General features: G+C 38.9%; 2 protein-coding genes across 4 annotated transcripts in view; both read right to left on the bottom strand.

Moving 5' to 3' along the window:
- ppp1r16b (protein phosphatase 1, regulatory subunit 16B) overlaps window positions 1–17908 on the bottom strand; it is a 33045-nt gene extending 15137 nt beyond the window's left edge. The window contains exons 1-2 of one of the 3 annotated variants that reach the window (XM_057338751.1): window positions 17789–17908; window positions 2468–2846 (exon numbers count right to left, since the gene is read on the bottom strand). In XM_057338751.1, the coding sequence (XP_057194734.1) occupies window positions 2468–2729 (262 nt within the window). In that variant the 5' untranslated portion in view covers window positions 2730–2846; window positions 17789–17908. Of the gene's footprint in view, window positions 1–2467; window positions 2847–17524 lie in introns of all 3 variants that reach the window. The other 2 variants (XM_057338752.1, XM_057338750.1) reach the window with 2 other exon arrangements.
- The window catches only part of LOC130556615 (uncharacterized), a 37452-nt gene continuing 12794 nt past the window's right edge, over window positions 2736–27393 (bottom strand). The window contains exons 3-4 of the mRNA XM_057337798.1: window positions 17789–17925; window positions 2736–2846 (exon numbers count right to left, since the gene is read on the bottom strand). Coding sequence (XP_057193781.1) covers window positions 2736–2846; window positions 17789–17925 — 248 coding nt within the window. The remainder of the gene's footprint in view (window positions 2847–17788; window positions 17926–27393) is intronic.

Genomic DNA, 27393 nt, shown 5'->3' on the forward strand with positions numbered 1-27393 from the left:
ATAAATAAATATTAACAGCAATGAAATTGCCATAATTTTATTTGTTGAATTCCAATGACAACAAAATAGATTAAATGACGTTCTCTAGTATGGCTAGTATGTGAAAGCCATGCAGTTCGTAAACCCATGTCTGACCTGTTCACAGTCACATATCTGTGCATATTCAAATTAAATCATGTTTAGTTTACTCCCACAAAACACACAGCAGAATTGTACACCAAATTGTAAACTCTGGATGTGGTTACAGCCGTGTTTTGGCCTGTTTACCAGAATCAGGGCAGTTTTATATCCTATTAGGTGCCATAAATAAACAAACGTTTACTACCAGACTCAACTGTGCTTTTACTAAAATCCTTTTATAAGTCCATTTCTGCCTTCTGAAGTTATCCAGAGATTTATTTTGATAACACAAATCAATACAAATATAAACACTGTCCATTAGCCAAAGCTTTATAATTCACAGCGTTCCCCTGACGGCATCATTGACCTCTGTCGAGTCGTTTGTCATCGACCTCCTGTCAAACCTTGAGCCAAAGAAAAGCAATCCGTCTTTACGCAGACGGCCTGCAGTTACAGAGCTGGCCAATCTAGCAGCCATTATAGAAAGTGACACCGGGGGTGACCGCAGGTGCAGAGTAATCGCCTCTGAGGGACAGATTCAATGTGAAAAACCAAGGGAGGAACCTACAGCACTAAACCAGAGATGGAGGACGGAAAACCAGACCCTGTAAAAAAAAACTACAGAAAAACGCATGGTAAGGATCTGTTTACCTTCATGGGTAACTGCATGTAAAGATTTGTGTTCCACTGAAGAAAGTCCAACAGGATTTTAACGAGTCAATGATGAAAGAATTGATGAACTGCCCCTTAAAAAAAATCAACATAGCATCTTGAGGTCACATCGCGGTCATGGTTCAATCAGCTGTGATTGGATGATTAAACTCGTGTTTACAGGTGTGATTGGATGATTTAACTCACTGCATTTACAGCTCTGGTTGTGACAGAATGAGGCTTTTGCACATCCTGAACAAACAACATTATTTTGGTTTTAAATATTTAAATACATGTTTATGCCCCCAGAGCAAACGAGTTATATAAAACTGTATTTGTCTATATCGTGTATTCGTTTATAAAAATAAAGATGTATCTGTTCTCAGTGACATGCTGATAACGTCCTCCGCTCATTTCTGTTTCATAAGACGCCTCGATTCCTCTTTCATCGTCATCCTCGCCCCCTGTCATCGCCTGCATCCCTCTCCAGATGTGCATTTTATCTAAAGTTCATGTAATGAATTACAGCTGAATTAAAACACTGCAGATGAAATGATGTCCTTTATACGATCACGCTCGACCAATCACATGTGGAGGACACTCAATAAATATTTTCCATTCAATGGCTCAGACTTCATTGTGTTCATTACGTTTCCAGAAAACCGTGGTAACTACTACACCAATTAAACTTCTGGCTGACTTTAATGTCACTGTTTGGTCTTTATCATGTCATAATAATGGACATGATCAAAGAATCCCTCTTTCAGTTGTGAGCCATGTGTTTTTGTATACAAATACAAATTCAGTAAAGATATATGACACACAATGATATGAGTCAAGTATAAGAGTCCAGGCTTAGTTTGATTTCCCAAAACATCTGGACCAGCCAGACACTGTAATACTGACCGCAACACCCAGTATAAAAAGTTATTTACTGCACAAACAGCCTCAGATGGTGTCATTATATTAAGAATGAGCACAAATTAGTTTAAACCAGACAACGTAATGTGATATCATTACAACGGTTAGAATTGTAGATTTAGCGACATATTTAGTCGAAATAACTTAAAGTATCACCGATTAGTCTGGGTAAAAAACATCTCTATCAAGCCGAGTGTAATCTCACAGCCGAGATTACGCTTCACTGATAATCTGATGGGATTAAAGCACGAGCAAATCCAGACTGAATTGCCCTGCTGGCGCATTTCTCATGCAGGGCAATGCTGCGTGTGTGGGTGTGTTGCATACGCGAGGTTTCTCTTGGGAGTGTTGGGCAGGGATTCCATCAAACGGCATCACATTTTATGGCGTTTTTCAGACAGTAACAGCACAGCCAGACTTCTCAAGCTTTTAGACTGGAAACAGAAAAGCATTTGACGGAAGCTGTCAGCCCATCACTTACTCTCAGTGTGCCAGTGAGGCATAGGAACCCCCGACTGCACACAAGCAATTTAGTCGCATCTGCGGTCACCGGCACTTTTACATGACCATCAGAGCATCGCTTCAGTTTCTTGCTTCTCATTAAATCGTTTGATGGGGTGACGCAATTTCACGTGACAACACGCCCTTTCCATTAATGATTTATTTTACAATAACCAAACGAAAGACAGCTAACTGCTCACTTCAAAGACAAGCAAGATTCCAGACCGTTCAGTCGCATTACGTGCAATGAGCACATCTGTCCGAACAGCCTTACCTTCATCAGTATCGTTCCGCGCCGATGCCTCCAACAAAGCCACGTTCGCAGAAAACGAAATCCTTCTTCGGTTTTCCACCATGTTCCCATGGCCGCCACGGCGTTTGTCGGCCTTGCGCTTCTTGTTTTGCATTTCCTTTTCATAGACGGCCCATCGCTTGAGCTGCTGCGTGCGACGCTTTTGAGCCGCTCGGAGGCGCTCTAGGCTAGACACCTTATCCAGCTGCTGAAGCTCCGTCAGCAACTCCAGGTGACTGGCCATGCTGGGCTACAGGTGGAAGGTGCGAGCAGAAGAGCGGAGAGGTGGATGATGTTGGTGAGGTGATGACTCTAGCAGGGGCTGCATCTTCCTGCCAAACCTCCAGCCTTCATCCTCAACCTGGAGAAACAAACAGAGAACTGCAGATCAGTCTCTGGATTTAATGCAGGACACAACACTCACTTGCCTGCGGTGATATACTGCGATATAATACTCATGTGAAGATATAAGAGTACATTTACATTTATGCATTTAGCAGACAGTTAAGTGACGTACAATACATTCAAGCTATACAATTGATCAGTATGTGGTTTTTTTTGCGCAGTTAATGAAAAAGATGTACACTGTACAGATGTAAAATGCTGCAGGTAAATACATTTAGTATAAACATATATTAAAGAATATTATACATAATGCAATTTCCATTTTATCAGCAATTTCATCTACAAGGTGTCAGCAAAAAATACATGACTCCAGAAAACGTCCAGGGACACCCAGAGGTTCATTCATATAAGAATCACTGCAGCATCCAGTATTTTATGTTCCACTGGAAAGAGAGAATATAAATGACTGTGTAAAGATCAACCGTCTCTCCACACATCATCGCTCCGTTTGAAGCTGCGAGTCTCTGTGATGTATTCTCATATGTAAAATGTCAAAATAAATAAGACAGAACTACAAAACACCGAGAGTATCTCACTGAAATGGAGCATTGAGCAATCTGATGTTCTTTACCTGTAGCAGGATGATAAAATGGGGGGGGGATTTTCATTTCAATTCCTTCATTGAAGTAAGAAGCTGAGCCGTAAAGAGCAGAATATCAGAAAATTCGAGAGTGGGCTCTTCAGATTTGGGCCAGTAAGCAAAAACATAGAAAGCTTCCCAGAAAACTGAATGTTTTTTGCCTTGTGCTATTTACAAGATACTGAATTAATAGACACCCAAACGAATCTACCCCAGAAATACAAGCACTAGGACCACAAAACACACATACACCCGAGCACTATACACCGGGCTTCATCTTGTTTTCTTGTTGAGATTCTCCTATACAAACCCATCAGCAGAGCCCCATGTAACAGTGCTCGCTGCCAGTATGGCCGAGGATTAAAGGACCCCAGTGACTCTGTAATTTATCAGAAGATGCAGAACGGGCCACAGGCACTGATGTTCTGAACAACGTGGGCTATAGCACAAGAGCAGACGAAGTTTCCAGCTTCATCTCTACTGCTGTGTAATTTTCCGTGAAGTGGGCAAAGCAGACACACAACGGTCACATCCTGCCACCAGCAAACGGCATCTACACACTTAGACGCAAACAAGCCTAACCACTTCCTGTGCTTATCGCCAAGACATCTCAGACACAAGCTTACATCCTCCAGAGGAATAAATGACACGGAGATTCATCTGAGCACAGATCATCTTGAGGGGGAGTGTGTTCGGCCCCAGACTGATGCTACAACAAGAGACAGATTGTGAAAGTTTCATAAAGCCACACGTGGTGAAATGCGCTACTTGAAATGTTTGTTAGCGTGGAGGTCATCTGTATTCTAAAATTCTCTTTTAACCGATAATATACACTTTTAAAACGTATCTCTCAAGTCTCTCTCCTCATGTCCTGCCTTACGGCTTCCTGTCAATGTTTATGTGTCCACTTTTACCATACATAAATACCACATCAACAACAGTAGTACAGACTAAAACCCGAGACTGCAGAAGGACAAAAGAGAGAGATAGAGTGTGTGTGTGTGTGTGTGTGTGTGCGTGCGTGCGTGCGTGCGTGTTTTCTGTGCACATCAGTGATAGTGCAGGTGTACTAAAGCATCAAAGGCCTCATACACACTCACACACAAGTCCACTGCAGCTGCGCCACACAAACCACAGATACTAGAACATGTGGCCAATTTAAAGGACCGAAAAAACTCTAGAACCCCACAAATAGTTTGTTACATTTTTCAGTTCTTTTTGCTGTTTGAGACACAATATCTTAAAGGGGGGGTGCCACAGTGTTTCATGCATTCTGACTTCTTTACAATGTTAAACGTGCTGGCTTCTCATGCTTGACAAGGTCAACTTGTCAAAAAACAAGTTGGGCGTATGATGTAGTATTTCCGTGCCCGATACACTCCCCTAGCGTTCATATAGGTTTCGGAAAGTTTTTTTCAAACATGAAATTCCATTTCGTAACAACTATTCTTAGTCCCTTATTGGACAATTCTAACAAAAGCACGCCCACGTATCAACCATGGAGAGTGGGAGAAAGAGCACGCCTTCGCTCTCTAGGTTCAGCTGTGTTTGTTTGTTCACTGCATTTCTGTGAGGAATGTTATATAAACGGTGGATATAACGCTGGATTTGGAGATCATTTGGAGCATTGAAAGATGCTGGTCATGAACCGCACGTGGTAAGTGAAACTGAGTCAAATGTCTGTGTTTTGTTGGCAATCGGTGCGCACGTGCATAAGGTACACCAAATGAACTTAGGGCTGCACGATAATTTATCGCGATACCACTAAATCCTATTGTAATCGAGCTGGCTGCGATATGCAATGTGTCGATATTTTTTTTAATGCGTAGCTTGTCCGTGAAGCACGTCTCTGGGATCAGTAGGAAATGCTGCTCGATCTTAAAGCAGTGGGAGTTTGAGTCGCTTATAATGTGCATTTGAAAAAGGAACACCCGTCAAACATGATCATTATAAATATACTTTATTATCATAAAAACACCTGATGAGGTTTGAGTAACAGTGATAAAAAGATGTCCATAGGCATTTCCTAGATTCTAGAACGTGTTATGGTCTTCTTCTGCAGTGCGTATTTGGAGTTTCCGCACGAGAGCGCCCTCTGGCTTTCGGATGAAGCAGCATTTTCCCATACTTCACTCAAAAGCTGTGCATAAATCACGTGATATTTATCGTCGGTTTATCATGACAGCCCTACATAAACTTATAGTGAATCGACAGTTATGCAGGGATAATGCGATGATGTATTGTGTCCTCGTGCTTTAGTTCGCCCCCCCCTCCCCGCACGCATTCAGGAGGTCATCTGTTTTCGGAAATAATCGTACAGCTGTATCGGTCTTTTATAAATGTGATCAAACTAAAGAATCTTCGAAGATTCAAAGTATGCAATACAACTCATTAGGTACTAAAGACTAATATGAGATTGGCAGAAACTGCGTGTGTTACATCCGCTTTAAACACATTACACACTCTTTTCCCTACAAGTTAAAAAAAAAAACTTTAGAGGAAAATATTACGCATGTCTATCCGAGAACATCATATCGAGACGTCCACACAGGTGAATTGTTAGGTCACAAATCAAAACTAAAGTGCATTTCATAACCACAGATCATTTAGAGTAGATGCAACCATTGCACTGAGATGAGATTACTAAGCAAATGATGCCTTACTTGTGACACTTTATCTAATATCAAATTCAGATGCAAATACAGAGATACGGGCGGTATTAAATCTTGGGCCTATAGTACCATGTGAGCTGCCATCACTTTAATACAGAGACTGTCGTACAGAGGCCAGTTGAGGTAAATGTCAAGTGTTTGGTTAGCACAGGTTAACTGACAGCTAAACGCACCTCTGAAGTCGTGTAAACACGAGTGATGTTGTTTAGAAACAGCACATACTTCTCAGACTGCAAAATTTTCCCCCAGCACGTAACTAGATTAAAGACACACACGGCCTCACTGATCAAATAAAACCAGAATCAATTACATTACCTGAAGCAAGCGCACACACAGACCCGTGTCACCTGAAACAAGTTAATAAAGAAATGTTACATCTCGCCCGGGTCAGGCCACTGTCAGCGGAGAACTTGCCCCGGGGAAACTAAAGAAGCAGGACAGGCTTCATTAACACACGATTAGAACGGGGCTAATGGAACTGACTGAACAACATCCCTAAACAAGCACAGCTCACTTCAATAGCACTGTGTGCATTTTTTGTTCTATTTATCACCTCCATGCCAAGCTGGAAAATACAGCTGAAATCCTGATATAGCCATTGCAGAATTAGATCCAAAATATGTGCAGTAAATTTATAAGTAAACACAAGAACTTAAATATTGAATCCTTTAGATTTACATTTAAATACATAACGACATACCATAAAAGTATTCCCTGGAATTGAACTGATATATTTATTCATACTTTTCCACAAACTTGCACAAATCATCAACAAACATTACTGATTTGTTGAGACCAGTGCAACTTGTTCAAGACGACGGTATGTCAAGTCTAAACAATTAGATCGCAGAAATGTTTACGAGGCATAAACACACATGTACGTGATTAACAAGTGTAACGTCGTGACATCACAGCCCCAAAGGGGCAAATGACCGTTCCATCACCTGACACAAAACCCTCTCACACTGGCAACATGCCAGCGGCCCAGCGTTCTCATCAATAATGTTGTTTGCTTTATGTATGTGAAGGCAAACCTGCTGTGAAAATCCAATATATATCGCACAGCACTACCTCCAAGTTAACAATTGTTAACAACTGTTTTACGTCATTCTGACTAGTACTTAAATTCTGGTAGGAGGCCGCTGTGCATACCATAGCTGAAGAAAATAAGTCAAGATTTAAACTTAGATTTCACCCCTGACCCCTTGGCACACATTGTGACCTCCTCACAGGCTGCCGAACTCAAAGCAGCATAGCAGTAAAAACTAAACAGCTAACAGACAGTAACCCCCCTAAAAATGGTGTGCATGTGATAATAATGACTGATATGAGATACGGAATTGGGTTATTTTTTCTAAACTAAAGCTAAATGTCTCGTGATCTCAGAACAAGTATATACCTTAAAAGTTGGCTTAATAATCTTGATACATGTCCTCCTCACATAAAGCCTAGCAGGGTAGGTACAAAACTTTAGGCCTTCTTGAAAGGGTTAAACATTTACGCAATCAATTCTGCCATAAAACTAAATGTGCCCATTTTGGCATCCACTATATCAAGATACATAGTTTCTTAACAACGCTATGAATCTAACACAAATCTTATTTTTAAAAGTTAGTTGTACCACTAATGGTCATATATTACATTAGGTCTAATAATGCCATGTATTCTATATATTTTTCCAATTTGTTTTATTTGTTTTTTATAATCCGTAATATTTTCATTATGTGTGCTAAAATGTACTGTCAAGCTGCTTTGCAACAGAGTATAACTGTAAAAAATCGAATAAACTCATTCAGTTTTCAGCAGTCATTGCAGAAGAGATGGACGGGTATTTTAAAAGAACTAAAGAAAGCTTTGAGTCAGCATTTAATTACACGTTTTGGTTCAATCTCCACTTCCAAGAGCGGAGCATGTAGGACAAGAAATCCAGCTTGGAAACAAGAATGTTCAAGGACATCACAGACAGAGAAGGAGAGAGGGAAAGAAGAGTGTTTGAAAATGTTAGTTTAAGCTCTTTTTGGGTCAGGTCTCCCCAGCTAGTGGCCCAAATCAGGCCAGCTATAGAAAGCACACACGCTCACATGAACGAACACATGCATGCTTTTGACAACAGAGATGAAGTGAGGTGGGGCGTAGGGCTGGGTATCGATTCTGATGTTCCGATTCGATTCGATTATGATTCACAAGCTCTCGATTCGAGTCAATGATTATAGATTTAAATACAAATCCTATAGATATTTCTAAAAAGATCAGTAAATATCACATTACAATGGTGAATTAAAAAATTTAATGAACAGCCACAAACCTGTATATTAAACTTTAAACACACTTGGGTATATTGAAACAGAACAGGTTATTTTACATTTAAGATACAGTATAACAAACAAAATTTCACAAAATTAGCTGTTAAAGACACAATATGGAATAATTTTGTTATGAAATATCTAAAAATCACTTTCACAGTGTGATATATTTCATGCATTTGTGTACTTACATTATCCCAAATGTTCCCAAGAATGTGCAAATCCAGAGAAATTCCTATTTAAAATTATGGCCCGTCCCTTGTCTCCCTTGTATTTGTCGTATATCAGTGACTTAATATCCGCTGCTCCGCACTACCCTCAGTTTCCGGTTGTAGAAACTACGGCAACACGCAAATGCGGAAGTGGTTATACAGCATCTGGGACGCAGCATCTGTTGTTCTGTTATTATGGATCACGATTACTCTTTTGCGAGTAAAGGAAACCCCAAAAAAGTGTAAACGTAGGCCAAATGAGGCAAGCAGGCTTATGGACAAACGAAGAAATAAAACAAGAATTAATATCGGCGTGGCGTTTTCTAAATGGAGAGAGCTTCGCGACAAACTCTCGCATGTGTTTTAATAGACAGGTAAGTATTTTTTTTTTGTACACGAAATACTCATGCACAGATTATTTGAATAGTTATGAATGCAGTTACCCTATGAAATACAGTATATGTCGCACAAAAATATGTAGCCAGTAACGTTACTTGTAAATGCTGTGGGTTCGTTCAAATTTACTTTTTAAACGATGAATGTATGACTGTTTTAAACACGTAAAACTGTGTAGCATTACGCTACCAAATCAATTAACAAAGTCCAACATCAGTCGCGGGCTAACATAGCATTACATTCCACGTTTCTTGCAAGCTAATTCATTACAATGACATAAAATAAAATTCATTCATTACCTCGTCCGTGAACATGATGGGCGATCTCCATACGCCTCTGGATGGTTAAAACGACATGTCCCATAATTCCACTCTCCTACATAACATCATTTAGCTTCTCCTTTTGTTGTTGTTTCAAAAGTGCACCATCTAGCAGTCAAAATATTCCATATTGTGGCTTTAAGAGGGGCTGCAATCATAACCGCTGCCTTTTATGTGAAGGTGATGTTAAATTCGAAGACACACCCCTATCCGCCATGTTAATTAAGCAATGAATGAACGACATGCTCCCTGTTTTAACATCCACCCGTTGTAAAAAGAAAAGTGACATCTAGTGGATAGTAGCAGCAATAACATTCACGTTAATGAATGTTAAGTGCTTGCGGAAATATGAAGGGAAAGAAATCGATTCAAAGTTTTGAGAATCGATATTGAATCGACTGCAAAAAAACGATTAATCTGTTTTTTTTTTGCCTAGCCGTCACCTTTATCTCTCCATTAACAGTGGTTACAAGTAATGTAACTTTAGTGAAATTAGGTAAATTGTTGAAAATGATTCAATATAGAAGACAATAGGGATGCCACAATACTCAATGTAATATTGAACCATTCGGTACGACCTCCATGGTTCAATACGTGTAAGTGAATTGCGGTTTTCTGGTTTTGCTTTTAAATTATTTCTGTGTGTGCTCAATTACACTCTGAACTGGCTCTGTCCATGTTTGTCTGTATCTAATAGCGAGTGGTGGTGGTAATAGCCCGTTGTACTAAAGTGATAATCTCCGAATTTGGCACATTAAGAATGTATTTTTACACTGCATACGAAACGCTCGCGTTGCTCTCACCCAGCACATGCAGAAAGAGCGTCTACGGCACCATGCCAAAGTCCGTTTAACGAAAGCCATGCCACTCAGCGGCCTTTCGGACAGCTATTTACGTCATAGCAAGAGCGCCTCCAGGCAGTATTTAGCATTGCATTTCTTCCAATTTATTGCAATCGCAGTGGTGCACCTTGTTAATATATTATCTTTGGCCTTTCCCATTGAGCGCTAGTGTTTGCAGTGTTACGTGCACCGCACATTTACTTCCATTACAGCAATCGCAAGTTTTGCATTACGTTATTTTAAAAACTCTGATGTGCAAAACCTCTTCAAGAAGCTTATTTTACTGGCATGTTGATGAACAGTAAACCAAAAACTGCTGTGAGCCAGGAATTTGTACAAGTAGATTTTTGCTAAAAGATAATAAAATAAGTAAAGTTAAATAAAGAGAATTTCAGTAAAATCTTTTTTTTTTCTTCTTGACTTTTTACTGTTCCTGTCACATAAGCACAGAACAATGAAAAAACACTTTAACGTGCCAAGCCATCAGAACCGAACCGAAAACCGTGGGTGAAAAACCGAGGTTCGTATTGAACCGTGGGTGAGCTGTATTGTTGCATCCCTAGAAGACATTCAAGTCAATATAAAAATTATGATCACAATCACCAAAGTATAATCTGTTTAAACTGTTAAATCCATCAGGATTGAGAGAACACAGGAAAGGGCTGCGTGTTTGTTTTGTCTATTTCGGGCAATTCTGACGACCGCCGACCACAACAGTACATCACATGCTGTGTTGTGACATCACTAAACCCGTTCATTTTGGAAAAAGATTTTGCGTTTATTTTTGAAAGACGTGACCACGCCAAGCCCTTCACAGCTAGACTATTGTTTGTGACCTGACCAACTGTTGCCGCACAAAACAGAGACAGCCAACATACCACATAGTCCACACAAGTCTGGTGTCTGTAATGCTTTTTTAGAAGTAAAGCTGCATTTTATAGAACATAAGGAAATAAATGAAACGTTGAATATTAATATTGAATACTAATATAAAGACACATCTGACTGTGGTAAGCAACATTAGCCCTGTGGGTTTAAAACTGAACCCGTTCATGTACTAAAAGCCATTTGGACAGAGGACTTCTTCAAAACTTCTCTCGAAGTTCCAAATGTGGTTTTGTCAATGTTTTATTAAGCATCATGTCGATGGCTGACCGCAGTTGTCGGCACAACAGCAAGATCAACGCATCCAATCTCTCTGTCAGACTCAGACATTTACTTATTGCTGGCGAAGTCACATTTCCTGCCAACTCACTGGTGTCCTGTCTGCACATGTGATTAGTCGAACCCTGGCAATGATTCTGTCACATTCAGCACGACCTCATTCTCCATAACAATTTCCCACAATCCCCTACCTCACCGTAACAGTGCTGTTATCTCTTCAAACCTCTTCTAAATGTCAAATTAAATTGAAGACACGCCTGGCGATTCTCTCTAGATTTAAAGCTAATTAAAGAATGTGGGCAAGAGCGGTCGCTCTCTCGTCTGGTCCTGAAGCAAAGGAGATAATAGTTCTTTTTTTGGCTGCTTTTAAAGCACAAGCTTTTAGAGTAACAATTGCTTCTCATCAATATTTCACATTGGACAAATGTCTCAACAAAGAATCAGATCCTGCAGAGGCCATAAATGAATGTAAAATATCATATTGAACTGCGTGTTGATTATGCATGGAAGCTGGTTGCCGAGAAGCCGCATCTGCTGGCTGCTTTGAATAATGAGGGCACTCTGCAACTGTGAAGTCACATTAGAGTCGCAAACATGAGCATGCAAGCATACCCTCACACGTTTTTACGTTCTGGCGTGCAAACTGCTCGAGCAGCAAGGGATGCTAAGTTTCCTGCACTGTTGAAGATAAACAGACAAATACACACTCCCCCAGCTGAGCAGAGGCAGGACTGGTACAGGAAGGTACAAGAGAAGCATGTGCCTGATGGAGACAAAGCAGCAGCACTCAAAACATATCACATTCCAAACCCAATTCAGCTCAACCTCTGGGGCAAAAGGAAACACACAGGTAGATAAGAAATAAACAATCCTACACCAATGGGATGTTGGTAGGTGGTTACTATCTGTTTCATGTCTTTGAAAATCAACAACATTACGATAAGAGAGCTTGTTTTAGTTTGATGACTGATAACGAAACCTATCTCGCTACACATGGGGATTTTCAACACAGCTCTCATCACTTTTTACTTGATCGCACTGTAAAAAAACACAAGCACTCTTAACCTGATTAAAGCCACAATATGGAATATTTGGACCGCTAGATGGCGCACTTTCGAAACAACAACAATAAAAGGCGAAGCTAAATGACGTTATGTAGGAGAGTGGAATTATGGGACATGTCGTTTTCACCATCCAGAGGCGTATGGAGATCGCCCATCATGTTCACGGACGAGGTAATGAATGAATTTTATTTTATGTCATCGTAATGAATTAGCTTGCAAGAAACGTGGAATGTAATGCTACGTTAGCCCGCGACTGATATTGGACTTTGTTAATTGATTTGGTAGCGTAATGCTACACAGTTTTACGTGTTTAAAACAGTCACACAGCCGTTGTTTAAAAAGTAAATTGGAACGAACCCACAGCATTTACAAGTAACGTTATTGGCTACATATTTTTGTGCGACATATACTGTATTTCATAGGGTAACTGCATTCATAACTATTCAAATAATTGTGCATGAGTATTTTGTGTACAATAAAAAAAATGTGCTTACCTTTCTATTAAAACACATGTGAGAGCGGAGTCTCTGTCGAGTCCAAGTTGGTCACGAAGCTCTCTCCATTTAGAGAACGCTTTTATTAATATTAAAAAGTATATTAATCCTCGTTTTATTTCTTCGTTTGTCCATAAGCCTGCTTGCCTCATTTGGCCTACGTTTACACTTTTTTGGGTTTCCTTTTCTCGCTAAAGAGTAATCGTGATCCATAATAACAGAACAACAGATGCTGCGTCCCAGATGCTGTATAACCACTTCCGCATTTGCGTGTTGCCGTAGTTTCTACAACCGGAAACTTAAGGTTGTGCGGAGCACCGGATATTAAGTCACTGATATGCAACAAATACAAGGGAGACGAGGGACGGGCCATTCTTGGGAACATTTGGGATAATGTAAGTACACAACTGTATGAAATATATCACACTGTGCAAGTGGTTTTTGGATATTTCATAACAAAATTCTTCCATACTGTGGCTTTAAGGCTAGGGTTGTCACATAACATTTTCATGACACAATTATCATGGCCAAAAGAATTCACAATATTAAATCGTTATGCCACAACATCTCTAGACATAAAAATAGGCATGGGCCAAATACCGGTTCCTAGGTATACCAAGGTTTTTCTGTGAAAGTTTTCTGTTATACCGTTTCTAAGGTATGAGCTGTGTTTGCACAAAAATACATAATTAAGTCATGTAATGCAATGTTTGATATTTAGGCCTAATATATGGGCTATGACAAAAATACATTTTTGGAAAGAGTATTATAATTTTAAGACGTTTATTTTTTAACTGACATATATGTTCAATGAATGTTGGTTAAAAAATAAAATGTATTTGTGTCTAGTTGTTTGTATACGCAGACATTTGAAAATAACAAATTTTGCAATACCGTGAACCCGTGACACTATTGCTAAAAGTTATCGTACCGTCAATATATCATAGCGGCCCATGTCTGCATAAAAATAACGCTATAATAAATCAAGTTTTCAATAAATCAATAAACCACACTCAAAATGTAAGAAAAAAATGTATGCATTGCCACAACCTACTATGTTCAAGTGTCAATATACTTTCAGCATCAAAGGAACTAAGATGCATAATATCTCTTATAACCTTCTCATAACCACTCCACTCCCTTACATTGACCCACACATTTTTAGCCCAGTGAGGATAATATCACAGAAAACATCATGGAGCTACAGTGTTTACATTTTTTTGTTTACACTGACATAACTGACGATGACAAACCTCAAAACTTGACAAATTTCACACATAACCACAGTCTGTTCATCTTCTAAGCTAGTAATTACTTGTGATATGACTCTACTGCCAATTCACTGTAACACTGTAAATGAAGAAAATATCAAATATGTCTCACACATCACTTTAAGCCAACAATACCAGTTAGTGGCATCCGTTTAAGATCTGTCAAATTCTAACTTGTTTAATGCAGAAACAAAAATTAAAGCACAAAGCTCCTATATATATATATATGCAACATCTGGTCCTACGAGCATTTGTGTTTATTGGCCCATGTTCATCTAACAACAATGCAAGGAAAAGTCCTCTAGCAAATCACTGCGGCAGCAGAAGCTTCCTACTGGCCCTTTCTGCGATGTCACTTCCTGTACCGGATGTAACGCTGTATCTGATTGGCCAAGAGTGCTCCTTACCAAACAAAATCTCACATGGAGAACCAATGTATGCAAACAGATGCAAGCATATTCATACAGACAACGACTGCACTGCAGTGTTGTGTGGGGTGTAGTGAGAGAACTAGAGATAAATCTACAGAATGAGATATCTGTCTTGTCCTCCAACAAACAGGCTCTCAGTGGTGCACACTATCCCAGCATGAGTTAACAAATATCTGGCACCCTGCTAGGGAATCAGCAGAGAGCGAAACAGGCACTGACAGACAACAACAATCATCTTTCTATATCCGTGAAGTCTCGGAGTAATCTGCACAATGTTTGCTCTTTTTTGTCCTTTATGATTGATTCTTACTCTAATAGCATCTAGTGCAATGGTCTTATAGAATTGAAACTGTACACTATACAATCAATGCTAGGGGTGCCATGATTGATAGGACACACAGAACTGAAATAGTCCCTCTAAATAAAATTTTAACAATGATTTGTATAAACATATTTAACTGAATGTCTCCGACTCTCATACTCATTACCCCTGTGCTGTGTGCTCCAATACGCCCTTTTCACAATGACGTCACTTAACTTCCGCCTTTTTGCAAAGCAGTGTATCATAACATCCGTCTTGCAACAAACAAGAAGAAGAAGAAGAACTTACGTTTTGCCGTCGCACTGGAATTTAACAACAGTGAGAAAAAAAACTGACAGAACACGTATTCAAGTACTTATCCTAGCACCTTCGCTAACACAAAAAGAAAACAAAACACTTATCTTCATAATCAAACAGGTACTGTTCCACGAAGAATTTGTATCCTTTCTCTAGCTTTGATCTTGTCGTTAGCGAAAATTTGTCTGCAAGACGTTGTACATCATCTAGACGTATTTGTGGCAGATGTGCAAGGGACTTGGTAAACTCCATTCTGAGGAAGTAACTTCTTCTTGGGTTTTACTGGCGGTTGGCAAATCAGCTTATAGGTGCATTACCGCCACCTTATGAACTGGAGTGCTAGCGGAAGTAATGATGCACTGCTTCGCGGCAGAACGGAAGATGCGTGACGTCATGTGAAAAGGGCGTATTGGTGGTTCTTTAAATGGCTGTCATGAAGAACTGAGATACATTATTACAGACACTGGCAAAACATAAAATTTGAGGCTTTTACAGATTCGTCACAAAAGCAATTAATGGCTGGTGAGCATAGTGCATCAAAGACTGCCCATTTATTTCCTATGGTGAAATCAATTTTTCATAATCCTCAAAATGAGTCTCACAAGGCAGAATCATGGTGATCACCCCACTACAAAAAGTGCTTCTTTAAACATACACTAGACTAGACACTTAAATGCACAAACACACAGCGTCTCTTAATCCGATTCACCCACAGTTAAGTAAGATGTAAACCATGGTGTAAATAGGTCTGGCCCCAGATTTAAGCAGAACATTGTAATATCGGGCCACTATTAAACCGAACACCTTCGCAGACAAATGCTACTTATGGATTTTACAGCAGCAGGTGTCCTGAAACGTCTGAGATTGATAAAGGACATCTGTCTTACACTTATCCATCATCTCTCAGCACTCCTGCTGTCAATATTACTTGAATAACAATCTCGTTTCTTTTAAGGAATCATTTGATGATTCTATAACACAAACGTCTTATTCAGCACGAGACACAGTTCAGACGCAGTTCAGACAGAAAATAAACAACTCCTCAAGAACATCATCGTGGGATAACAGAAAGTCTCAATATTTATACAAGGCGACTATTTACATAAAGCAAAGTAATGACAGAGTAAGAGACTAACAATTAAAATGAGGGTAATGTCTGTCTGCAGCAGAGGGAAGGGGAAGTGTTTCGTCTGGTGGCTTACAGCGTGTGTGTATGGAAGCATGTTAGACAGCAGCGCAGGTAGACACGCCACGACCGCGTGCCAGACAGAAACAGAGTTTCCTCCTCCAGCAGCAAAAGATGTGGACTCATCTCAATTCCCACACGCGTGTGAATAAACACACAGGTCCCTGAATACTTCATAAAACATTTAAGGTCACAAAGCAGCTGTTCATATTATCAGGGTTGAATGCGAATATCATCGATCCCCTCTATTTAAACTGATGTTCATCTTTAACAGTGTGTTCAATCCAGACAAACAATCTTACCAATCTTAAGAATGACAGCATCAGACCCTCAAATTAGTTTAGATGGGGATCAATGTAGGAATAACTCTACGAATTTCACAGTGAAATCAGTATTTTGAGCTTTATAAACCACATAAAGATGAATGTCTATTACACATTAGTCCCTTCCAACTTTATGCTACATAATTTCCTTTTGAGGTTTTATCTAAAAAAACATTGTTTTGGTAGAACTATTTTGTGTAGTATCCTCTCATTTAAATACGTTGACATATGAATGCAAAATACTGATTCCATCTAATAGCACTGAACTTTAAGGGATGTTTAAAAACTATACTTTGTAACTCTAGGCATATTTCAGAGAAATTGAATATAAAAACAGGTGAAAATATCGCGTTTAAACGGTTGTCAGGTCAATTTAAAGCACAACTGAAAAACTGAATGCTAATGTTTACTATGGACGTAAGTTAGTCACGTACAACTCAAAATATCAAACACTAGAAACAAGACCGCACTAATAACTACCTAACGTTATTCGAATTATTTATTATAAAAAACAAAAGCAAAATAAAACGTGACGCGCATGGAGAGATAAATATAATGGTCAAAGCGGCCTCAGACTCAATGAGCTCGCGCTGACTGACAGCGGTTCCCTCAAACAAACAAATACACACACACACACACACACACACACACACGCACACACACACACACACACACACACACACAGAGAGCATCGCTCAAACAGATTTACACACATGCGATATGTCAGATCAAAGGAGACAAGCAACATCATACTCACTATGACCAGAAACTCGGCAGAACCGGAGACACTCTGTGTGGAAATACCGCATTTACTTGAAACAAGCCGTTCAACGGAAACACGCTTTCAGAAAGTTAGTGAGGAGCGAGAAGAGGGGGCGACTGAAGAACCTCCTCACCTCCTCCCTCCGAGTCTGACTCCGGCGGACGCCGCGCTGTCTCCTCTCCCACACTTTACACAGAAATTCCTGTTCAAATGAGCTCCAACCGCTAAACATCTAGAGATGTGTAAATGCAAACTCACCGCGCGCTTGCCGCAGTTATATCCGAACGTTAACCGCGGAAAAGTGCCGTGATGCGTCGCGCGCTTCTTTGCTGCATGAAGTGAAAAGCTCGAGCTCCGGCGTGATGCCACGCCTACGAGGCGGGGCCACAGCAGCTCTGCAGGAAATCATCTTTATGCACACATACATGTCTGAGAGCTTGACCGCTTTTTGCTGCACACATCCCTTTACATCCTGTAAAATGGTCAAATATCTGACCAGTATTGTTACTAACACAGGAAAATGGTTCGAAAATGGTTTTATTATAATAGAAATAAAATCGCTTTTTACGAATATCGTGGTTAAAAAGTTGGTCTTTAGGAAAAAATTTAAACGGCTGCTAAATAATTGTCTTTTAATAAAAGTAAATGTAGTAGTATTAACAAAATATTGATAATCATGTTTTTAAACATATTCCAAAATATATTTTGTCAATACTGGTATATTGTGACACCCACAATTTTGTAAATAGATTTTGACCTAACTTGGAACAAACAGTGACTCTCTTATATCATCACTGTAGTGTATTATGGTATGTTTTTACAAGTGCAGAATTAATACATACATTTTTGGTGAGTATCAGTAAACAGATCCAAATTCCCCAAAAAATCCCAAATTCCACATTCCAAAGCTCAAGAAGCTGGTATGTTTACAGTTAGGGCTTTACTAACTTTACAGTTAGTCGTGTATATCCAAATGAAAATGGTGCAGGAGAGAAAACAGCACTTAATATTCTAGTAGTCTCATCACTTTATGCCCTAAAAAGTAGGCCAGCAGTGTGTTTGACTGAGCTTTCAGTGTGTGTGTGCGCATGTGAGTGTGTGTGTCCCATCCTCTGGAGGTGTCGTTCTCTTCCAGTGTAAACCATGCATGTTTGATGAGCACCGTCATCTTCATCATCTGCTGTATAATGTGTGTCACAGACAGACGGTTTCCCTGCAGAGACAGGGGGTTCATTGGAAATAAAAAAATATACATATCATTTATTTACATTAAATTTCTTATTTAAAAACAAAGAGGTCCAAACAGAAAACAAAAAAATCACATAATTATAAAATAATCCAGTAGGCCTTTTTGTTTTCAACTGTTTTCTTACACTTTGTTTTTAGTGATATGATGTGTTCGTTTCGGTTCATCTGTCATAATCAGGGCTCAGGGTTCGGCTCAAGTGTCTTTCTCTATTGACGGCCAATCTGGCGAAATTATGATTATTTTGCCTATATGGTAGGCTAATAATAAAAAGCACTTCAGTTATTTTTGATCAGCATCGAACTTGTTGCAAACTCAAACTGAAGCTACACAAATTTGCTCCAGTCAAATCGTCTAGAAAATTTGTTGTATGTAACGTTGTCATTTCTGCGGGCTCAGCTTATTCTTTGTCCATAAAGTTGCCTGTATATCATCATGTCAGCCTGCATTACTCAGTTACTTTTGTCCATATTGATTTGTTCTGTGGACAGAACAGCCCAGAGGGTCCAAATGTGCACTTCATCAAAGCGTCCCGTTGAGACATTTAACATATCAGCGTGCTTTAAATCATGCTCATCTCCTTAGGAACCCTTCAGACAATCCATTACATATCGATTAGAGCAGTATAGATTGCAATTATGTGCATGCTCGTATTGTAATGACGCATACAGTAAATTCAGTTTTAAAAATCTTCTCACAGCTGTGCTGAACTCCTCTGAGATTCGTTTAGTTACTGGCTGTCAGACTTCACGCAACTCTAAACTTGTTTTCAATATTTTTAGTAAACTCAAACCCACCAGCGATAGAATGTCGTGAATAAAAATCCAAATGCAAACATACTGCAGCAACACAACATTACACGACAATAAATAAACATGTGAATAATATATATATTATTAAATATATATATTTGCATGTTTAGTTAATGTTGTTTATATACATACTGTAACATACATACAAATACACACACACACACACATACACACATATATATATATATATATATATATATATATATATATATATAGTACAGTGAAGATAGGGACAGTAAATCAGAGCTGCTACTTTAGGTCAACACAAAATGTAATTGATCAATGCCCTTTGTTACATCACGCAACATTCGGGTATGACCGAATACATGCACACAAACACATGCTTAAACACAAATAAATGCACACGTTAGCATTTCTGTCAAAGCTGATGAAGTTGTAAAGAAAAACACAGATGCAGTGTGTGGTCATCTGCAGTACTTTTACATAAACATTATTCTGTCATATTTACTTGAATAATATTAGAGGAGCAGCAGATGATTCATGCTCACTGGGTCACTGCAGTTATTATTTTATGAGTTAATACTAAACAACGGACTGCAATACGTTTACTTATGAACATGTTTAATGAATATGTAACAGAATCATTAGAAATGACCTGGAATATTTAGAAAATGAACTAAAATTCACTAGGATGACAACCGTGACTGATTTAGAATGTTTACAGGAAATTCAGTTCTCAACAAAAGGAATACATGAAAACCTCATTCCATTACGCTCATACAAATATGCTTGGACTTAAAATAGAGGTTGTGTGCAATCCTAAAATTAAAAGCAGCAGCACCACTTAGTGTTCATTTTAACAACTGCAAGACATAAATTTGAAAGCTTTTCTCCAGCGCTAGAAACCTGTTGTATTTGCTCAGATTTTTATTATAATTTTTCTTCTGCCCTAAAACTGATCGGGACGGGCAGCACAAACCATAAGTCGTTGAGACTTGAAACTTGGTCAGATGGTAGCCCTCAATTTTAGGAGAGGTTGACAAAGTAGTCTCGTCACGTCTGAGGCTGAGACTAGACAAAGTATGACCCCAATTGGAAAATAGAGGGCGCTACAGCGATGCCAAATGCGTTTGTGCTTATAACTCCTAAACCTGGGGTCGGCAACAGGCGAAAAACTGGCCCGCCAGCAATAATATCTGACCCGCGCCAGCAGCATTATTTTGATTATTTTGCCCGCAGCTGGTTCTGAAATAGCTCCGTCACAATCACGTCTTTAGTGAATTTGCCTTCAAAATAAAGGTACGAGAACGTGTTTGCAGCAATGTTTTATTTTTAAATGAATTGAGAGCTTTTAATTGGAAAAGTTCTAAAAGATATTCAAAGGACCCAGCTAACACAGTTACGTTGTGACGACGTACCTGGACCGGACCATATTCGTTGCCACGACGTACCATAATAACGTTCCAGCGACGTAACTTTGTGATTCCTATATTCGTTCTGATGACGTAATATGGGACATGGTGATTACCTCCTGAAGACATACCTGGGACGTACCATATTCGTCGCAGCGACTACCAAGTAACGTTTCTGGAACGTGATGAGTACAATAGTTTGTGATTTAATCTGTGCGTTAAAGATTACGTGTTATGCATAATTGGAGTAATTTTCTATTCAAATATGTATAAAGCACAGTATAACGATTATCAAACTCAACACAGCACTGTACATCACAATCAGATATTTTATTTATACTGTAGTACATGACATAAACATCAAAGACTTCAACACAATATAGAGGATTTAAAGCAGATATTTTGATTAGAAACAGATTATTGACAGAGATGAATAAACATTATGTTTAGGCTTAACATTATATTCTTGTCTTACCACGTAACTTTAGCAGGTTGTCCGTTTTTAGAAACAGCAATCAAAAGCTTCTTTAGTCACACTCACAAACATCAGGGTCCGTTCATTTAAACACGCCAAATCGATCGAAAATCACTAAAATATGTGTTTACTCCCACATCTGTAAGGCATAAAGTAAAGAAAGAATATTAATAAACCGCAAAATAAAATCAGGCAGTGAAGTAAAAAGAAATGACCGTTTACGTTTAAATTATGACAGCGCACCACTCTTTGCAGAAGAAGGCAAGCGTGCGTGCTGGAGCACGCACATATAATAAATAGTTATAATTGTGGTATCGAATTAAAGTCCAGTTTAATAGCTGTCAGAAGTCAGAATAATAGCATTCGTCTTGACATTATAACAGATTTTACTCTGATCGTAAATTTTCCATACAATAACATAATAAACAAAAATAACCAGATTCATTAATCAAATGACCAGTGTCCAGGTTATCTGAAGACCAGTACATCACGTCGCTACAACGTTCTCCATGGGATTAATTCACGACGTTATTTGAGGACGTGGCTAGGACGTTTCTGGAACGTAAGCAAAAATTCTAAGAAATAGAACGTTGCCAAGACGTCCTCAGAACGTGGTCACAAAGTAATGTCACGGTGACCAAATGAAAATGAACTGGCGACGTTGTCAGAACGTACTGTGTTAGCTGGGGAGTCTGTCGATCGCTAGACACACTTCTAAAATAGCCAAATATGGGGTATGAAAAAACTAACAGTGAAGCCCTGACACGGTTGCTTAATTGTAAAGCGCTTTGGGTGTACAGCAATACACAACTAGATAGTACATTTTCTGAAGAAACTGTGAGTGATGCTTTCGTGGCAAATCGCGGAACTCGGCACTAGGGTGATGACACTTTAAGTACTAATGAATCTAACCAACCCCCATGACTCTAAGATGTTCTGATACAGAGATATAGGTCTTGCTAAACGGTTGCTAGGCTAATGTGTTTGGTTGCTATGGGCGTGGCTTGAGCATCTGCCAACTGATGATGCTTCAAGCCACAAGTGAAACAAACCAACTCCCATGTCTCTACGATGTTCCTATGCATAGATATAGGTTTTGATAAACGGTTGCTAGGCTAACCTGTTTGGTTGCTATGGGCGTGGCTTAGCATGTGCTACTTGATGATGCTCTAAGCTATGAGTGAAACGAACCAACCCCCGTGTCTCTACGATGTTCTGATGCAGAGATATAGGTGTTGCTAAATGGTTGCTAGGCTAACCTGTTTGGTTGCTATGGTCGTGGCTTAGCATATGCCAACTGATGATGCTTCAACCCACAATTGAAACAAACCAACCCCCATCTCTCTATGATGTTCTGATGAAGAGATGTAGGTGTTGTTAAACGGTTGCTAAGTTAAGATGTTTTGTTGTTATGGGCGTGGCTTCGTGACTTAATGAACTTCCTGGGCCACTGATTGGTTGCCTGAGTAATACGTGCCCACCCCCTCGTCTCTACGACACTGTACTGCAAAGATATCCATATGAACTTTTGATAATGGGAGTCAATGGGATCGGTTGCTAGGTTGCTGTAAATGGTTGCTATGGGCGTGGCTTAATAGCTTTAAGATGATCCTGTGACACTGATTGGTTGTCTGAGTCAAATGAGCCCACCCCCTTGTCTCTAAGTGGTTGTACTGCCAAGATATTCAACACGGGACGTTTTACGCCTTATATGGGCATGCTTCTTGTGATTGGGAAATTTTGGGAGGCTCTTACACCCCAGTCATTACGCAGCGTATTAGTGTATGTATACGTGTGGAGGGATATGGAAGGCCGTTTTATCAAAAATGTCTTTAGACGTAACGTGTACAGACGATATAACGCGTGGACGCGTTTTTGCGCCTAAAGACGTAATTTCGTCTACAGACGTATTGTTTTTAGCCAATGGAAAGTCACAAAACTGAAAGATTTGCATAAAATTGATTAAGCATATAGTCGTGACGTCATCATTAGCGTAACCACGTGTCATTCATGAATTATACATATAAACGTGATGCTCCCTCATGCGTGGCACTGCATATGGTCCTAGTAATGAATACGTCAGCGTATACGTAATTTTACGACAGGGGAGAAGAGGGCATTTCAAAATATAAGCGGTATAGACAGACCATCGAAAGCATGGCTTTGCGAAATTTTCTTAACTGCCGACGCGTTTTTCAAGAATGTGTGCATTTGTAAAATTATATGTATTATGCCGTCAACCCAATGGGCAACATGGGCTGCTGCCGAGAGTCCCGAACACTAAGGGATCCCGAGAGAGTTCTCATTTGCATTTTAACATTACACATATTTACATTACACATAACACATATTTGTCCAGTATTATGCATATCCGAATCACTACGGACAGTACATGAAGATTAAAATCATGTTAAAAACACGAAAAATGTCAGAAAACCAGTAAACGAGGAAGCTGCGTTTTTTATTTTTTGTATGAAGCATAAATGATGTTTCATTAACAAAGTTCGGGAGAAGCCGGAGCACATAATCATCTCGGCTGGTTCCCTATCAGCAATCCTATCAGCTCAAGCGAGACTCCTTATAAATAAGACCAGAAATCTCACCTGCGCCATCTCTACAAGTAATTCAGCACCCCTCCACCTCCCCGTCTCATCTCCCCGTTTCCGAGCTCGGCGTACTCGCCCACATCAGGGGGAGAGTGTTCCGGATTCGGAAGGAACCGGCGAGCTCGGAGCCCGCTCCCTGGACAGCACGCCATACGCATATCTTACCTACCCCTGCTATCAGCATTATCCTGCCATCATTATTATTTGCATTGGCGAACTCGTGAATAACGTTTACATTTCTCAACCAATTTCAATGGGTTACAGTATTGTAGACCCACATTAAAATATGTAAAGGAAAAACTGCTGCTACTGGAGCTTTTAACTTGTTCAATTAAATTCTATGTAGTGCTTTTTTTGCAATGTTCCAAGTGTTTCAATGCCGCTTTACAGGAAAAAACACAGGAGGAAAATAAGTGTAACTTAAGAAAAGGCACACTGATGCGCACGGGCTTCTGCAATCTTGAACATAATTACTATATAGGGAATGGCAGATTTTTTAACATTATTTTCGAAGATTTAAGCTCATGAAACTATTCCAATATTCGTTTATGTAAATGTAGTTTATGAGGACACAGAATTTGAATTATTATGGTTTTATCGCGCTCGCTTTTGCTTTTCCTGGGCAGCAACGTAGCCGGGCATGCATTTCTGGATTTAGTGTAAATAAGATAACGGATAAAAGAATGTTTATTGTATTACATACAGTATATTTCAAACAATTTCATTCCAGAAACCACCTAAACAGGTTTATTTCGCCGCCAAAATACTTTTAAATGGAATATGGGGAAAATGCACATTCATTCTTTCTGGTAAAGGGTAGCCCTAAAACTTGATTTTTCATTATATGAATGAAACGTAAGATTAATTCAATTACCACAATAGGCCTACACAAGATATCGAAACTTATTGCAAGTAATGAATTGGATTTTTTAGTCACCGCAATGGCGAAATGACACAGTACCCACTAGCTAATCTCACTTGCATGGCGCGAAATCTACTGGTATTTCCCCAAACATAAACACAGGTGAGGGCCCATATTTATAAAAAGTTATAGAAATGTTCTTAAGGATAGTGATTTAAGTGCCAAAAGAAAATATTTGTAAAAGTATGACTTGTAGGAGACCTTTTCAAGAAGTGAAGCAGTAACCAAAATCAATGTAAAACATTCAAAGGTAAACAATTATTGGCCAAGTCAAATTTACGTCAAACATATAATGACAATTTATAAATGTAAACTCCATTTGACATCAACCCATTTAAAGATAAGTCCGTAAAATAACTTGCATAGTTACTAACTTTACTACATTAATAAATGTCATTAACTGACATTAAAATTTACATTAAATCAAGCAATGTTTCTATTCCAATTATACATTGACTAGCTGACTGTGAGTCTTGGATTTTACTTGTGTTTTATTTTCTGCGCATCTTATATTCTGACTCTGATGTTCTCTGTGCGTGTCTGCCTGGTCCTCGACCCACTATACCTGTGGTTACAGTACGTTTGGAAGGTTGGTCTGGAGCACTCTTAGCTATACCTTAACACTGTTAAGAGTACATCCCGCTAGTGGCCACAGTGGAAAAAAGCTTCTTTACAGCGCAGTCTTTACAAATAAAATTCTAAACTTAAAAAGAACATTATGTTGACATGTTTTCATGCAAAGAATATAATTGTCTTTACACTTATGGTTGTTAGCTTTTTAATGATATTATCTAAATAAGGTGCATCAGCTGGCAACCCAAACAATTTTGAGTATATTTAAAGAGAAAGATTGCGAAATAAAGTTTATTCAAACTGCATTTTTTTGGCTAAATCGAAGACGGAGCATTTTAGTGCATTTAAACCTTGAAAACCTGGCTACACTTTATACTGCAATTATAATGATAGAAAAGTTAACCTGCCACAGCAGCAAATAGCTTTTGGATCGTGTTGGTCTAACTTTGGCAAAAACAAAGCCCCTAAATTCAGCTCTTTTTTCCTGCTATAGCTGTTGATTATGTTCCGGGTTCTGCGATTTTGTTGAGTAAATAATAACACTATAGCATCATATATAGGGGTAATATAATAAGTGGTTCCCAAACACAGGTATAATCAAAGGTAGGCTATCTCATGGCACACCTTTTAAATAGAAAATAGGGAAACAACACACATTCACTCTACTTTTTCTTTTTCTTGTCATGAATGAATATGTTTAATTTCAATATCAAAATACCTCATTGTAGGGCTGCACAATAATGGTATACTTGTTAATCTCATTCCCTTGATATTGTAAGTGTGATTAATAATGTTGATTATATTTTAATGCTTTAATAAACGCGGCCATAAGCTACATGCTTCGCGCTGTAAATACGCCGCTTGAGCATTCAGTGTCCAAGCACAATAAACGTGTGAACTATGTAAGTAATTGTAAGTTACTGGAATAAACTTTTTTAATGCATCGCAACAGCAAGTGGCTTTGTGTGACCCTCCGACCCAAAGTTTGAGATCCTTTGATATGACCATACTGCCAGTTAGTGTAGCTGGTTGATACATTTGGGCATGAGATTGCGGGTTCTCACACTCATTTCAAAATTAAATAATATCGATGGTTGGATTTAGTTTACAATTTGGTTTATTTTTATCCTATGAGTCCTAATAAATGAAACTTCAACTATTTCTAAAGTGCTTATTTTATAAAGAACGCCGCTACCTCACATAACGCAGTAAAGCAGTGCTTGTATAGAGTGAATAATTGATTGTCGAACATCAATATTTATTCAGCACCACCACCATGGAAAGCACCTGGTAACGTGGGGCGTAAGAAAGTAACCTCTTATGGGTATAGTTTAGGAAGTAGGTTATACGCCTAGAAAAGGATTAACTTGAGTTAAGGTGTAACTTCAGAGTCTTCATAGCTAAGAGACAACATTATCGGGAGACGCAGCCCTGTTATATTTAACATTTTATTTTGGGATCACAGCACAGGATATTGGTAGTTGACGAATAAATTGGTTAGTTTTACATTATTTTATATAATTAATATTTATGTTTATCATATAAAATAACATAACAGGGATTTTATCATATAAAATAGCATAAGAGAGATTTATCTTCGTTTTTGTTTTTTCTCCTACATTTTTGCTGTCACACCATAGGACAAATTTGCATATTAATCATTTAATGATTATTGATTTAATCATTAAATTAAGCCTATCATTGCCATGTTTTAATAAAATAAGTATAACAGCCAACAGAAAAGAGTAGCAAAGATAAAATATCAGTAGGGTCTGCATTGCTGGATGTGACTCTTATTTTGACAACGGAGCCGCTAAGGTTTACGCGTCTACACGCAATTACGCGTCCACGCGTCT

The sequence above is a fragment of the Triplophysa rosa genome, linkage group LG7, assembly GCF_024868665.1.
Source record: "Triplophysa rosa linkage group LG7, Trosa_1v2, whole genome shotgun sequence".
In the NCBI taxonomy this organism is placed as follows: Eukaryota; Metazoa; Chordata; class Actinopteri; order Cypriniformes; family Nemacheilidae; genus Triplophysa; species Triplophysa rosa.